This window comes from Sinocyclocheilus grahami, unplaced genomic scaffold (assembly GCF_001515645.1).
Source record: "Sinocyclocheilus grahami isolate Dianchi unplaced genomic scaffold, SAMN03320097.WGS_v1.1 scaffold23.1, whole genome shotgun sequence".
Classification (NCBI taxonomy): domain Eukaryota; kingdom Metazoa; phylum Chordata; class Actinopteri; order Cypriniformes; family Cyprinidae; genus Sinocyclocheilus; species Sinocyclocheilus grahami.
In genome coordinates this window covers 298,193-310,809 of record NW_015505202.1, presented here as the reverse complement: position 1 = coordinate 310,809, position 12,617 = coordinate 298,193, and the positions used below count along the sequence as shown (strand labels likewise).

The following is a 12,617-nucleotide window of genomic DNA, read 5'->3' as shown; positions in this document are numbered from 1 at the left end:
TAGTATTCTAAGCAGTGATAAAGGCATTGCATTATAAATATACTTCATATACTTTATAAATATCCCACGCTTATGTTAAATATGCACAAGTGAGATTTTAGAGGATGTGAGCTGCTTCCATCCCATTCCTTCCTCTCTGCCTCTGTACTTTTCTGCTTTTCTTCACTTTACTATCTATTAAAGGCACAAAAAAGTCAAATAAAAAATAGATATTCTTCACATGACTGGTACACACCCACACAATGCCATATGTCAACTGACTTGAACAGAAACCAGTGTTATGACTATTCAAAGTGAAAATTGTATCTTTTGCAGGGCTGTTTGGCAGGCTCATTCAAATTCTAAGGCTCACCGAGACATTTGTCTTGTCTTTTTTTCTTCTTTTTAAATAGCAAGGATTTTTCTTGGACGAAGAATCTGCTCAAACATTCATTTCTTAAATAGTAAAAGAAATTGCCTTAGTAGATTGCCTTAGACCTTTGTCTATCCTCATCTATAGTGACGGAAGTCAACTGAAATGCCCTACTGATTGACTTCCTTTGCAAAAGGAAAAATACACATTTACCCTGTAGCAAAAATATCTATTTTAAGTGGGTTGAAAATACAAAACTGAAAATAGGCTGAAAGTAGGGAATTAATGTGTAGTTTTTTTTGCAAGCTTGTTCTACTTTGAATGTCAGAAAGGTTAACATCACTGCACCTGACTAATTAAATGCAATTAAATTAGATTAACTTGCTGCTCTTATCTTGCTAATTTTGCTTCTAGTGATGTGCTCTGTGGGAATATTATCTTGTCTAGTTCAGTCACCAGCCCATCACCGTTCGCTGTACTAATTACAAGATCTGGGCTACAGTAAAGATGAACTCATCTCCATACACTCTCCACCCTCACTTCTCTCCGTTCTTCCTCCCTCATCTCTACTCCCCTCCCTGGTTTCTCTTTTAAACGAGAGCACAGTTGTTCCACTTCAGCACCTCCGCTGAAGCTCAGACATGCCTAGGGGCGGTGCAGCATTTGTTATTACTGATGTTCACCAAACCAGGACATCATTTCTCTTGGCAATTCCCCTGATAAACCACCGTATTCTCTGATGTCATTAAATATCCACTAACCCCCATTTTCACTGATTTTGTGGAACATGTTCACATCTAGAATTGTTCTACAACTCTCTCTAGTAGGGTTGTTATATGCTGGACTGGTACTACAGTATACAGCAGTATATCATCATCATCATAATGCAGTGTGAAGTGAAACATAAAAATAATACATTGAATTTAATGTTCAAATTTAGAAATATCTCTCAAAAACCTGCATGAACAGCCCCTAAATCAATGGTTCTTAACCTTTTGACTACAAGGCTCCCCAACATCCACAACAAAGCTCTTGGTGCATAAAGAAGATCTGTAAAGTTGCAAAGACTAAAGTCTCAAATCCAAAGAGATATTCTTTATAAAAGTTAAGAGTCAACCATGCCTACCTAAAACGGCTCGTTCTAACATGCCCCCACATGTCTACGTCATGATGTGGGAAGATTTGCATAACGCCGCCCAAATGTTCACGCGAAGAAAGAAGGCGTAACTTTTATTCTCACTGTAGGATTGCTGCTGCCATGTCGTGAAGACGCTGTGTGCTTCGTTGTGAAAGCGAAACTACTTTGTTTGGACTTACAAAAGAGGACGATATCGCTTCGTGGTAAGGGACGTAACATTTCCGTCACACGCTTGAGGAATTCGGCCAATCACAACACACTGGATAGCTGGCCAATCAGAGCACACCTCGTTTTTTCCGACCGATGAGCTTTGTAAAAATCGACACGTTTCAGAAAGGCGGGGCATAGAGGAGAAACAATAATGTACAGTATGTGGAAAATAATGTGTTTTTTGAACCTTAAACCACATAAACATATTTCATTACACCAAATACACAAAATACTGTTCTTTTTAGCAGCATCATATGACCCCTTTAAGACCGCTGTCATCCAAAAGCAAAATTTGGGTATTGATTCAACTGTACCCTCTTAAAATAGAGCAGTTTTGTTTGACTACAAATTTCCTCTGCTCTATTTCAGCATCTTTAATATGCTATTTTTAGGTGAATGTCTGTCTGGCTGATTAAAAGTGGCTGATGCTGGGTCAGATGCAAGTTTGTATGTGCTGTTTTAGCCAACCCAGGAATGTGGATTAAGACAAGGCAGCTGTGTAGTCCTGCCTCCTGAGCGCATGCTAATGCAACCATTTTACTAAAGTATAGAAGTACAAAGCTGTCAAATGTGAAGAAATTACTTTTTGAAATGTAAGTCTTGTCTTTTAAACGAAGTGCTTTGCCTTCAGTATTGTCGCTATCAAAACAGATGTAAGTGAGTCATTTAGAAAAAGAAAAAAAAATGCAAATGAAGAAAAGGGAATAGAAAAGATGCTTATTTTTCTGGATCTGCGTTCAGATTCAAAGAGACAAAAAATAATGGAAAAAAGTTGTATTAGAAAATTATTTTCCTTATAAAGCAATTTATCATTTAAATGTGTAAACATTTTAAGTGTATATGTACACACCAGAATTTATTACATGATTTTTACTTTGTTCAAGTGAGTCATTCTGTGGTCAAATATTTTTGTAAAATGATCACTAAACTGGTTATTAACCGTTGTCACTGGCAAAGTTACCTTTGCTGTGCTAGCTCCATCTTCTCACAAAATCAAATCATGATAATGTAGATTAGTATTTAATGTTTATTTAATTTATTGATTTATTAAGGGGGATAATGTGGGTCTGCCTGTTGTTATTGCAAAATAAACTCCTTTAGGATGATACAAGATCCCTCCGCTTCATGTCATGCTCTTGATCACCCTGTCACAGTTTATTTTATGATGATGACTAGCTTAATTTCTTTTGGAATCTTGTATTAATCTCATTCCGCTTCAACTTTAGTGCAAAAATCATTATACTTGTCATACCAGCACCATTAATAACTGTTTTGTACTTGAGGTTTTGGCCTCTTTTCACAGATCCACACAAACTCTCCTGGCTCTGATTTATTGGTGTTTTTTCATGTCTTTTGTCATTGAGTCATGGCACTAGCTGGAGTGGCCTTGAGTGAGTCCTCCGTCAGAGGCTGTGCTATGTGTCATGCATATGGATCTTAATCGACCTGAATGGCTGTTGGTTGCCACGTTGACTGTTTCTACCCATCTCTTGTAGAAGCGGCCAATGGGAACGTCATGGCTGGACAACGGCCTCCACCCCGCATCAAGAATGTGCAAATTAACAACCAGATCGTCAAGCTGAAGTACTGCTACACCTGCAAGATCTTCAGACCCCCTCGTGCTTCCCATTGCAGCATCTGCGACAACTGCGTGGGTGAGTGACTGTCCCTAACATTTTACACTACAAGCATGAATGGTACCTCAAATTGTGTGGCTTGTTGAGGAGAGGTGTGCCGTTGTTTTTTTTTTCTTTTTCTTTTTCTTTTAAGAAATTAACTTTTATTCAGGAAGGATGCATTAAATTGTTCTAATGTGACATTAAAGACATTACAAAACATTTCTTTCGAATAAATTGTTCTTTTAAACTTTCTATTCATGAAAAATCAGTTTCCACAAAAATATTAAGCAGCACAGCTGTTTTAAACATTGACAATAATAAGAAATGTTTCTTGAGAATCAAATCTGCATATTAGAATGATTTCTGAAGGATCATGTGACACTGAAGACTGAAGTAATGATGCTGAAAATTCAGCTTTGCCAACACAGGAATAAATTACATTTTAAAATATATTCAAATAGAAAACCATTATTTTATATTGTAATAATTTTATTGCAGTATTACTGTTTTTTGACCAAATAAATCCATATTTATGATGAGGGATATTTTAAAAACATTAATACATTTTATTTACAATATACTAAAATATATTTACTAATATATATATATATATATATATATATATATATAAAACACTAATTAATTCAACAATAATTAATACTATTTTTATTAGGTACTACTAATATTAGGTATCATGAACTAAAAATAAATTATTTTTTTTTACTAAGTATTAGCAAGTCAACGAATGAATTGAACCTTACAAGGCCAAAGTAACTTACAATGCAACAAGTTATTTTGTAGAGTTTTTTTATTTTTTTTTTATTTAGTTTATTGGAGGTTTGTTGCCTCATTCACTACACTTATAATTTGTTTTGTATCACTAAAATTAATGTGCTGCAGTTATTGTGGTTTGTGGGGTAATTTTACAGAGTTGTACTACGTCTACATAAAAGAAATCACAAGCATTCTTACCTTTGTTATAGTTGCACATGATGTGCCATTTGATACTCCATTATAATAGTGAATTGTTGAGAGATGAGTCAGACAGCACACACACTTACTCACACATATTGCAAGGTTAGTGAGATATGCTGATATTAGAGTTCACTGAGGGCTCACTTTTGCTCTCTTTGCATAGTCATCCCGAACACAGGGCCATTTGTTTGGCCGGCCTGCAGTTAAAAATATGCCTGTCTCTGCCAGAAGATCCACACTCACTGTTAGAAAGTAGAAATTGACTTTCACCAATCTTCATAAGAGTCTTAAGATTCTGTGTGTCTTTCTCTCAGACCGGTTTGACCATCATTGTCCCTGGGTCGGAAACTGTGTAGGAAAGAGGAATTACAGATATTTCTACTTGTTCACACTCTCGCTGTCTCTACTTACCATCTACATCTTCGCCTTCAACATCGTCCATGTGGTTCTACGTGAGTATCGCAGCAAGAAAATGTCACTGTTGACATCCAAAATCGGATTAATTGAAAGATCCGGTTCTCTCAGGCGTGGGTCAGTCCGGGAGTGTTCAGGATAACGGAAGAGCCACTGTATGCTCTCGTAAATGTCTGCTCTCTTTCCTTCCTTCGATCTTCCTCTTCACAAAGTGCACTATAGACCGCAAGGAAGAGAGAAGCAGAATTCACGTGAATGCCTGGACAGTTTGCTCTGAGCCGGTGATCTTAGTTTAAAGTGAAACACATCGTGACTGTCATTCATTTGAGATTTTTTTCCATAATTCCATTTTTATGTTTACATGCACAGATTTTTAGACCGTCTGAATAAATTTAGTCAAACTTCAGATACTGAATGTGTGAGACAGATTCTGAATGTAATGTTTCCATAGCAATGATAAGTGTATATAGCATATAAGTCACACAGATCCTTTTTATAGTTCTTCTTTTGCCCATTTTTGAGTTTGACAGCCTGTGGAAATGATGGTTAGTAAATTTTCATTTTTGGGTAAACTATTCCTTCAACAGATTTCCTTAAACTATTCCTTTCAGATTTTCATTAAGCTGAATGCAAACGTAGCTACTGTGGTTAAAAAAGGTGCTTGTAAATGAACAGTGCAAACTTCTCAGATCTGGCAGAATGTGGGTGGATGTGTAAAAATCTTCTGAACTTGTAATGATGGGAGAGAGAAAGGGAGATGCTGAGACATCTGATGCAGTGAGTTACTACTTGCTTGCAAGCATAGATACATAATGTAAATATATAAAATCTTTGTGTTTTATAGGTTCTGTAGACTCCGGATTTGTGAATACCATTAAAGAAACTCCCGGAACATATCCTTTCATCTGGGCTATAGGACCACTTCCTGAAGATTTGAAAACAAAATGAGCTCCACATAAACCTGTTATGCTGTAAATGATCTATCACGATAAACACAGTGTTTGCATACTAGTTTTCTAACTTTTAAATAGGCACAAAGCATGTGTTTTCTTTGATAAAACCCTTTGTATTGCTGAACAAAGGAATATCCCAAGTTCAAACACGTTGTTTACACTGTATTGTAGATATTTTTGAGCATGTTGTTTCCTTGACTCCCCATTGCACTGTGTTGGAGGTTCTGGTGTGTTTTTTCACCCTCTGGTCTGTGGTGGGATTGACTGGTTTCCACACCTACTTGATCTCCCTCAACCAAACCACCAATGAGGACGTGAGTCTGTTTCTTACCGGTCTACTGTCGGTTCTTGACTCCTGCTGCTGTCACATGACTGGAAAGATAAACACATGCCCTAGAGCATTTCAGCACACTAGATCCAGCAGTCACCTTGGCAACAGTGTCATCTCGGCAAGCAAGCACAGATAACATATCAACATGAGTTTTATGTACAGTATATACAGTATTTATGGCACCGTTTATGAACAGGGTACACATTGCTGTCCCATTATGTTTGGAGTATTAGAGGCACAAATCTCATGTTTTTATAGTTACAATTTGATGTTAGATAAGCTGTTATGTAACAAGATTAACTTTGCATGAAAAAAAGCTTTAAATTGTTGAACTGATATTTAACTTGTAGTAAAAAAAAAAAGAAAATATATATAATTTAAATAATTTAGTCTAAATATAAATCTTGCAAACCTGATGCATACTGTAGGCTTGATTTTATTTTATTTATTATCAAAATAACTTCATTTTGGTGATTATTTGGTCACTTCACAGTGATTATTTAATATTTATTTGCAATAAAATTACATAAATTACACAAATCAGGGTTTGTTAACTATGTTTACTTACAAATGTCACAGTAATCCCAAATCTGACAAAAATCCCAAACCGGATAGAAAAGAATAGAAAATGTAACAGAAATTTGTAAAAAAAAAAAATAAAAAAAAAAATAATAATAATAATTTGAACTCTTATCAACGTTTTCTCAAGGTTAAGCACTTAACAGGTTTGCAAAAATCCCAAACCCCTTAAAAAATTGAAAACTTCACTGTACAAATGTCACAGTAATCCCAAATCTGACAAAAATCCCAAAACCGGATAGAAAAGAATAGAAAATGTAACAGAAATTTGTAAAAAAAAAAAATAAAAAAAAAAATAATAATAATAATTTGAACTCTTATCAACGTTTTCTCAAGGTTAAGCACTTAACAGGTTTGCAAAAATCCCAAACCCCTTAAAAAATTGAAAACTTCATTGAAAAAAAAAATTGAACTCTGATCAACATTTTCTGAAGGTTAAGCATTTTTTAAATTTATTTTTATTTTTTGATTTTTCATATTTAACCTGCTAATGGAAAATGCCTTGTGTAATGTCTAACAAACTAATACACATGCACATATAGTGCTTAGATTCCCTTCAGTGGTTTAAGTTTATTAATGCTCTAATTTAGTTTCTAGAATCTGTAGTTCTGTGGCACTTTCACACTTAGCCCTAATGGTTCATTTAAATGTTGTTTTTATGCCACATTTGCCCTCTGACCCTTTTCTTGTTAATGAGGAGTGAAAAGGAAGGAAGCGAGAGGGAAGGATGTAGTTGCTGCAAGTAATATGGTGTGACACGATGGTTGTTCTCCTTTGATTTAGCATAAATTGGATTCTGCTTATAATAGATTTATCAATACCTGCAGACACGGTCATAGCTGCCAGTCAAATTCTGATACAACTAAACTTTTTACTGAAACCCAAAGCTGGTGTAACATTTTTGAGTGGAATACCACACATGAAACTTAGAAACTTTAGATGATTTTCACCCCCAAGATTTGCCTGAGATGCATGCATACATTTCTATCTAGAAGCAGATGAAACCGTAAAGGCATGTCTTTTTAAAATGAGGACCATTGAAGTGCTTGACTAGATCAAATGAAATCCATAGGGATGGAATGGCTAGAACTGAAAAAGCACATTTAAATAAAGGATAACAAATAAAAGATTCTTTTTTATCAAGCTCCCATTTGTACAGACTCATTATAACCTAAAACATCAGAGTGCATTGAAGAGTCAGTAGAAAGTTGGAGGATGAATCAGATTGTAACGGTCAGTGGCAGTTATGACATTATGCTGGCTTTATTTTCAAAGTTCTAAGTCCTTCATCTCTACTGTACAGATCAAAGGCTCGTGGTCTGGAAAGAACCGTGTGCAGAACCCATACAGTCATAAGAGCATCATCAAGAACTGCTGTGAGGTTCTGTGCAGCCCTACTTACCCTAGGTAGGAATATTACTGTAGTTTTGCTTGTATACATTGGCCCCAAAAAGTTGTTTAAATGGCATTGCATTAGACTACAAAATATGGAAACCTTCACTTTTATCAGTAAACCCCAGCATTTGTTTGCATATTTTTTATAGGCAAGTCAGGAAAATGCCACACCTGACCACAGGATTATATAACTGTCTTTCTCTCTCTTTCTAGTGTGTTGGACAGAAGAGGGGTGATGCTGGAAGACTTGTCTAGCCCCACCCCCTCTGATGCGTCTGCTGCTTCCACCCATCAGAGCAGCAACCCTGTTTCACAAACCACAGTAAGATGGCTTTTTTTTTTTTTTTAATGAGAGTTTGAGGGAACAAGTGAGTGTACATTTGACTGAAATGTTGCTGGCTGCCTTGCTGTGCATTGAGTAGTGAGTCTGCAAGAAAGATCCTAAATCAATTACTCTAAGAGCTGGGAGGGTTAGAAGGCCAGGAAAAAGAACCATGTGGAGTAAATTAATACATTAAGTGGCTTTAGCTAGATTTGGCTTTCATAGGGCAGATAGTCATAGTGCTTATTCTGTATAGAACTGCATGTACAATATAAAGGATCTTGGATATTTATATATTATTTGTTTTATATATATATATTATACACACAGTGGGGGAAAAAAGTATTTAGTCAGCCACCAATTGTGCAAGTTCTCCCACTTAAAAAGATGAGAGAGGCCTGTAATTTTCATCATAGGTATACCTCAACTATGAGAGACAAAATGAGAAAAAAAATCCAGAAAATCACATTGTAGGATTTTTAAAGAATTTATTTGCAAATTATGGTGGAAAATAAGTATTTGGTCAATAACAAAATTTCATCTCAATACTTTGTTATATACCCTTTGTTGGCAATGACAGAGGTCAAACGTTTTCTGTAAGTCTTCACAAGGTTTTCACACACTGTTGCTGGTATTTTGGCCCATTCCTCCATGCAGATCTCCTCTAGAGCAGTAATGTTTTGGGGCTGTTGCTGGGCAACACGGATTTTCAACTCCCTCCAAAGATTTTCTATGGGGTTGAGATCTGGAGACTGGCTAGGCCACTCCAGGACCTTGAAATGCTTCTTACGAAGCCACTCCTTCGTTGCCCGGGCGGTGTGTTTGGGATCATTGTCATGCTGAAAGACCCAGCCACGTTTCATCTTCAATGCCCTTGCTGATGGAAGGAGGTTTTCACTCAAAATCTCACGATACATGGCCCCATTCATTCTTTCGTTTACACGGATCAGTCGTCCTGGTCCCTTTGCAGAAAAACAGCCCCAAAGCATGATGTTTCCACCCCCCTGATTCACAGTAGGTATGGTGTTATTTGGATACAACTCAGCATTCTTTCTCCTCCAAACACGACAAGTTGAGTTTTTACCAAAAAGTTCTATTTTGGTTTCATCTGACCATATGACATTCTCCCAATCCTCTTCTGGATCATCCAAATGCTCTCTAGCAAACTTCAGACGGGCCTGGACATGTACTGGCTTAAGCAGGGGGACACGTCTGTCACTGCAGGATTTGAGTCCCTGGCGGTGCAGTGTGTTACTGATGGTAGCCTTTGTTACTTTGGTCCCAGCTCTCTGCAGGTCATTCACTAGGTCCCTCCGTGTGGTTCTGGGATTTTTGCTCACAGTTCTTGTGATCATTTTGACCCCACGGGGTGAGATCTTGCGTAGAGCCCCAGATCGAGGGAGATTATTAGTGGTCTTGTATGTCTTCCATTTTCTAATAATTTCTCCCACAGTTGATTTCTTCACACCAAGCTGCTTACCTATTGTAGATTCAGTCTTCCCAGCCTGGTGCAGGTCTACAATTTTGTTTCTGGTGTTCTTTGACAGCTCTTTGGTCTTGGCCATGGTGGAGTTTGGAGTGTGACTGTTTGAGGTTGTGGACAGGTGTCTTTTATACTGATAATGAGTTCAAACAGATGCCATTAATACAGGTAATGAGTGGAGGACAGAGGAGCCTCTTAAAGAAGAAGTTACAGGTCTGTGAGAGCCTGAAATCTTGCTTGTTTGTAGGTGACCAAATACTTATTTTACCGAGGAATTTACCAATTAATTCTTTAAAAATCCTACAATGTGATTTTCTGGATTTTTTTTCTCATTTTGTCTCTCATAGTTGAGGTATACCTATGATGAAAATTACAGGCCTCTCTCATCTTTTTAAGTGGGAGAACTTGCACAATTGGTGGCTGACTAAATACTTTTTTGCCCCACTGTGTGTGTGTGTGTATATATATATATATATATATATGCAAATTTTATTTTACAATTGTACTGTAAAATACATTTCTTTTTATACTTCTATTTTACTTATTTCACTCAAAAAAATGTAATTTTTTTTACTGTAGTAGCAGTTTTTGATGTTTAATATTTTATTTTTGTTAGTAGTACTAATGATCATAATTAAATTCTAAAAATAATCTTTTTAAATTATATTAAGTTATACAGCAAATCGAATTTCATTTTAAATTTGTATGTATGTAATAAAATATTAATGGGTGCAGCAGGCGCAATGATATTACGCAGTGCCTGAAAATAGTCCCCAGCAGCTCCCTGTGCAAGCAGGTGGTTACATTGGTTATGTTGACGGAAGTTAGCCTATTTTCAGGCGCTGTTTAATATCATATATATATATATATATATATATATATATTGATAAATATAATATTTAATTGGCTAGAAATTCGGTGCAATCTGTATAAAATATTCATTGTCAAACAATCAATGTCGAAGGTGAAATTGCTTTAGATGTTTTAAATTCTCCATTAGTTACTAGATAAGAATTTCGCAACTTTTTGTCTTCCGTTCTCCCACAGAAATATTTTAACTCCCTTTTTTCCTTTCAACCACTGTCGCACTGAAGATAATTTTGCATTATCATTAATCATAATTATTATTATCCTTCTCTCTCTCTTATCAAGCTTGAGTCGTCTTATTATGATTTTTATTAAACAAAACAAAATTGAAATCGTTTCAGTTCCCTCTGAACCCTGCTTAAGTACCCCCTGGATACACATACCTCTGGTTAGGAATGACAGCACTCACACATTCACATACAAGTGAATAACACTCCTTGATTGCTCATGGTGTGTTTGCACTTCCTGCAGAAATCCTCAGCTCCGCTGATTCCCAATGAACACACCCCTGATGAAGCCAAACCCGGCATTGGTTCAGGCACCCAGAAGAGCACCAGCTCCCCTAAAGAAGAGAAACCCCCCTCGCCAACATCCCCCAATGCTGTCGCCCCTGCAGTCATCAAAGAGTCGTCCCACTAGTCTCCAGACTTCTCTCAACCCTCTGAATGTGCTCACAAAAAGGAACACACACAGAAGAACTTGTGATTCGTTTAGAGCAGTGGCCTATGTTCTCTGATACTCTTTCGCAGTACTGGACCCCCTCTGGCCGGATCCTGCACTAGCACTCAAGACAAGTTCTGGAGGTTTTGAGACTCTCCTCTCTGAATCACAGCATGATGAATCTCACAATGAGGGAAATGGGCAGCCATAGACTGAATGAGATGAGAATGGGCTACCCTGAAGCGCAATGAGGACATTATTTCCCTCGAAAGAGCTAGTGAAATGTTCGGTTGATTTTTCAGTGTCATTACCCGTTTCTGTATAGCCCGCCTCCATTATTCCTAACCGTTTGTGTGCCCTGTAAAACCCATTACAAGCTTCTATAGTAGTTGTGCACAATGCCCTGTGGATTAGACGACTTGGTTTTCAAAGTGTGATAAGGAAAGTGCTTTAGCCATAAACTGACATTTAGGCCCAACACAACTGCTTTATTCTGATGATGGGGCATTTTGGATCAGCTTAGTAAGTCAGTCAGTTATAAATGTGATTCAACTCCGTGTCAAAACAGAAAGTTAAGCTCAGACTTGATTTTACAATCAGCATTGATGGTAGAAAGCAGCGGCTGTAAGCTGTGTGTGTGTCAGTGAGTACAGGCTGATCTGCATCAGCAAGAGTGCCTTATCTATGCTCTACCATTACATCTATAGAGGACTCCATAATGCCCTAATGCTACTCACATCTCTATATGCAAGTTAATCATTGTCATTTTTTTTTTTTTTTACAATGCTATCGATCTATCAGAACGCAAAAAAGCCATGGAGTAAATGTACATGTAAAAATGACTGAGACGCTGCAAATTCCCTAAGAAGTGAAAACACTGATTTATTAATATTATTTTGATCTTGAAGTTACTGCATTCCCTCCATATTGTCTTATTTAGTGAGGTCTTTCCACATCCACCTGACATATGAGCAACCTTCCCTTTTTCCTTTTCCGCTAAGAGTTGGATATTACTACTCAAGGCCTAAATGCTTGTTTGTGCACAGAGTAAATGAAAGATAAAGTGTGGTTTACATCTGAAAATGAACTTTCCAGAGTCTAGGCATGGAAAAGTCCAATCCTAATCTTTAAATTGTTTGTTTTTCTTTTTTCCACACATTCTTTTCACAGTGTTTAAGGTAGCAAAGCTTGCCCCAGTTTATAAGCAAATGCGTATTGTAGTCACCTTTACTAATTTCACTGTAGTATATTGATGGCCACTTGTAAGGGAACACTTTATGGACAGATCTACACACATCAGGGACTCCTATATTTTTACA

The 12,617-nt window shown here is 36.9% G+C and overlaps 1 protein-coding gene across 1 annotated transcript in view; it reads left to right on the top strand.

Annotated features, from left to right (window-relative positions):
• The window catches only part of LOC107560225 (zinc finger DHHC-type palmitoyltransferase 9), a 22,750-nt gene extending 10,383 nt beyond the window's left edge, over positions 1 to 12,367 (top strand). Inside the window, exons 3-9 of the mRNA XM_016244345.1 lie at positions 3,197 to 3,355; positions 4,609 to 4,746; positions 5,553 to 5,601; positions 5,873 to 5,975; positions 7,875 to 7,978; positions 8,180 to 8,288; positions 11,110 to 12,367. Of these exons, the coding sequence (XP_016099831.1) occupies positions 3,197 to 3,355; positions 4,609 to 4,746; positions 5,553 to 5,601; positions 5,873 to 5,975; positions 7,875 to 7,978; positions 8,180 to 8,288; positions 11,110 to 11,277 (830 nt within the window). The 3' untranslated portion in view covers positions 11,278 to 12,367. The remainder of the gene's footprint in view (positions 1 to 3,196; positions 3,356 to 4,608; positions 4,747 to 5,552; positions 5,602 to 5,872; positions 5,976 to 7,874; positions 7,979 to 8,179; positions 8,289 to 11,109) is intronic.
• The last annotated feature ends 250 nt before the right edge of the window (positions 12,368 to 12,617 follow it).